The 3,538-nt window shown below is 57.5% G+C and overlaps 1 protein-coding gene across 1 annotated transcript in view; it reads left to right on the plus strand.

The window, feature by feature from the left end:
• Positions 1 to 3,097, plus strand: part of LOC120507324 (galectin-4-like) — a gene marked incomplete at its 5' end in the record, with an annotated part of 3,840 nt that extends 743 nt beyond the window's left edge. Inside the window, 4 exons of the mRNA XM_039719792.1 lie at positions 96 to 114; positions 401 to 520; positions 1,998 to 2,111; positions 2,837 to 3,097. Of these exons, the coding sequence (XP_039575726.1) occupies positions 96 to 114; positions 401 to 520; positions 1,998 to 2,111; positions 2,837 to 2,983 (400 nt within the window). The remainder of the gene's footprint in view (positions 1 to 95; positions 115 to 400; positions 521 to 1,997; positions 2,112 to 2,836) is intronic.
• Between the last annotated feature and the right edge of the window lie 441 nt (positions 3,098 to 3,538).

Consider the following 3,538-nt stretch of genomic DNA (forward strand, 5'->3'; position numbering starts at 1 on the left):
GGGGTTCCTGGGTGGGTATTTGGGGTGTCCTGGGGCTATTTTGGGGTCCCAAGGCTATTTTGGGGTGTCCCGGGTGTGTTTTGGGGTGTCTCGAGGTGTATTTGGGATTTCTGGGTGTGTATTTGGGGTGTCCCGGGTGTGTTTTGGAGTTCCTGGGGGTGTCCCAGGTGTATTTTGGGGTGTCCTGGGGCTATTTTGGGGTCCCAAGGCTATTTTGGGGTGTCCCGGGTGTGTTTTGGGGTGTCTCGAGGTGTATTTGGGATTTCTGGGTGTGTATTTGGGGTGTCCCGGGTGTGTTTTGGAGTTCCTGGGGGTGTCCCAGGTGTATTTTGGGGTGTCCCGGGTGTATTTTGGGGTGTCCCGGGGCTATTTTGGGGTCCCCGACCCTCTGCCCCCCCAGATCCTGGTGAACGGCACCTTCTACGAGGAGTTCCCGCACCGGCTGCCCCCGGAGCAGGTGACGGCCGTCAACGTGGACGGGGACCTGGAGCTGCACTCGGCCTCGGTGCTGGGGGGCACGGTGAGACCCCAAAAACAGCCTGCACCCCAAAAACGGCACCCTAAAATCACCCTGAACCCCAAAAGTGGCACCCTAAAATCACCCTGAACCCCAAAAGTGGCACCCTAAAATCACCCTGAACCCCAAAAGTGGCACCCTAAAATCACCCTGAACCCCAAAAGTGGCACCCTAAAATCACCCTGAACCCCAAAAGTGAGCTGCACTCGGCCTCGGTGCTGGGGGGCACGGTGAGACCCCAAAAACAGCCTGCACCCCAAAAACGGCACCCTAAAATCACCCTGAACCCCAAAAGTGGCACCCTAAAATCACCCTGAACCCCAAAAAATCCACCCCAAAACCAGCCCTGTGACCCAAAACCGCCCCCAAAACCAGCCCTGTGACCCTAAAAGTGCCCCCCCAAACGCACCTGGAGCTGCACTCGGCCTCGGTGCTGGGGGGCACGGTGAGACCCCGAAAACAGCCCGAACCCCAAAAACGGCACCCTAAAATCACCCTGAACCCTGAAAAATCCACCTCAAAAACAACCCCAAACCCAAAAACGGCCCCTAAAAACCACCCCAAAACTGCCCCAAACGCAGCTGGAGCCCCCCTCACCTGGAGCTGCACTCCGCCTCGGTGCTGGGGGGCACGGTGAGACCCCAAAACAGCCTGCACCCCAAAAACGGCACCCTAAAATCACCCTGAACCCCGAAAAATCCACCTCAAAAACAACCCCAAACCCAAAAACCGCCCCTAAAACCACCCCAAAACTGCTCCAAACACAGCTGGTACTTTCCTTACCTGGAGCTGCACTCGGCCTCGGTGCTGGGGGGCACGGTGAGACCCCAAAAACAGCCTGCACCCCAAAAGCGGCACCCTAAAATCACCCTGAACCCCGAAAAATCCACCGCAAAACCGGCTTTGTGCCCCAAAACCGCCCCTAAAACCGGCCCTGTGCCCCCAAAACGCACCTGGGACTTTCCTCACCTGGAGCTGCACTCGGCCTCGGTGCTGGGGGGCACGGTGAGACCCCAAAAACAGCCTGCACCCCAAAAACGGCACCCTAAAATCACCCTGCACCCCAAAAACGGCACCCTAAAATCACTCTGAACCCCAAAAAAATCCACCCCAAAACCAGCCCTGTGCCCCAAAACCAACCCCAGACCCCAAAATTCCATCCCCGGACCCCAATCTCCACTTCTGGACCCCAAACTCCATCCCTGGACCCCAAAATTCCAGTCCCGGACCTCAAAATTCCATCCCTGCACCCCAAAATTCCACTCCAGACCTCAAACCCCACCCCTGGACCCCAAAATTGCACCCTCAGACCTGAAAATTCCATCCCTGTCTCAGGGGATTTTGAGAGGGTCAGGGGGATTTTGGGGGGCTCTGAGGGTGGGCTTTGGGTTCCTGGGGGGCTCGGGGGCAGTTGTTGGGATTTGGGGGGGGTCCTGGGGGATTTCTGCCCCCTCTAAGCCCCCCATTTGTGCCCCCCCAGCCCGTCCCCTTCATCGCCACCATCCCGGGGGGGCTGGTCCCCAAAAAAACCGTCATCATCAAGGGCTTTGTCCCCCACCACGCCAACAGGTACCGGGGACCCCCGAAGACCCCTGCCCCGAACACCCCAAAATCCCCACCTCAAACACCCCAAATCCCCAGCAAACCCCATGAAATCCTCACAAACACCCCAAACTCCCCACCTCAAACCCCCCCAAATTTTGGGGTCCTCTGTGGGTCTCTGGGGTGATTTTGGGGGTGTCTGGGGTGACTTTGGGGTACTCTGTGGGTCTCTGGGGTGATTTTGGGGGTCTCTGGGGCGAATTTGGGGGCCTCTGGGGTGAGTTTGGGGGTTTCTGGGGGTCTCTGGGGTGATTTTGAGGGTCCTTGGGGTGACTCCGTGGGTTTCTGGGGTGATTTGGGGTGTCTCTGGGGCGAGTTTGGGGATCTCTGGGGTGATTCTGGGGGTCTCTGGGGTGAGTTTGGGGGTTTCTGGGGGTCTCTGGGGTGATTTTGAGGGTCCTTGGGGTGACTCCGTGGGTTTCTGGGGTGATTTGGGGTGTCTCTGGGGCGAGTTTGGGGATCTCTGGGGTGATTCTGGGGGTCTCTGGGGTGAGTTTGGGGGTCTCTGATGTGATTCTGGGGGTTTCTGGAGGGTCTCTGTGGTGATTTTGGGGTTTCTGGGGGTCTCTGGGGTGAGTTTGGGGGTCTCTGATGTGATTCTGGGGGTTTCTGGAGGGTCTCTGGGGTGATTTTTGGGGTCTCTGGGGTGATTTTGGGGGTCTCTGGGGTGATTTTGGGGCTCTCTGAGGTGACACCCCCACCCCGTTGTCCCTCCAGCTGTCGATCCGCTGCGGGAACCATCGCTTCAAGGTGTTCGTCGAGGGGCAGCGGCTCTTCGATTTCCACCACCGGGTGCCAGCCGGGCCCCACGTGGACGTGCTGGAGATCGAGGGCGATGTCGTCCTGTCCTATGTCCATTTCTGACCCACGAGTGTCCTGTCTCTGTCCCATAATTGCCCTGTAATTGCCCCCCATAACTGCCCCATAATTGTCCCATAACTGGCCCTCAGCTGCCCTCTCCCAACACCGACCTCAATAATAAAGCTGTTCCTGCTCCAGTTCGGGAAACTTGAGGGGAAAATGGGTGGGGAAGGTGAGGGGAAAAGGGAGGAAAATGTGAGGGGAGAAGAGAGCAAAATGTGAGGGGAGAATGGAGAGAAATGTGAGGGGAGAAGAAATGTGAGGGGGAAAAGGGTGGGAATCATGAGGGGAAAAAGGGCAGGAAATGTGAGGGGGAAAAGGGGGGGGAAATGTGAGGGGAGAAGAGAGAGAAATGTGAGGGGGGAAAGGGTGGGAATTGTGAGGGGAGAAGAGAGAAATGTGAGGGGGAAAGAGAGAAACATGAGGGGAGAAGAGAAAGAAATGTGAGGGGGAAAAGGGCGGGAATCATGAGGGGAGAAAAGGGCGGGAATCATGAGGGGAGAAAAGGGCGGGAATCGTGAGGGGAGAAAAGGGCGGGAATTGTGAGGGGAGAAAAGA

Source organism: Passer montanus, unplaced genomic scaffold (assembly GCF_014805655.1).
Source record: "Passer montanus isolate IOZ18808 unplaced genomic scaffold, ASM1480565v1 scaffold425, whole genome shotgun sequence".
Taxonomy (NCBI): Eukaryota; Metazoa; Chordata; class Aves; order Passeriformes; family Passeridae; genus Passer; species Passer montanus.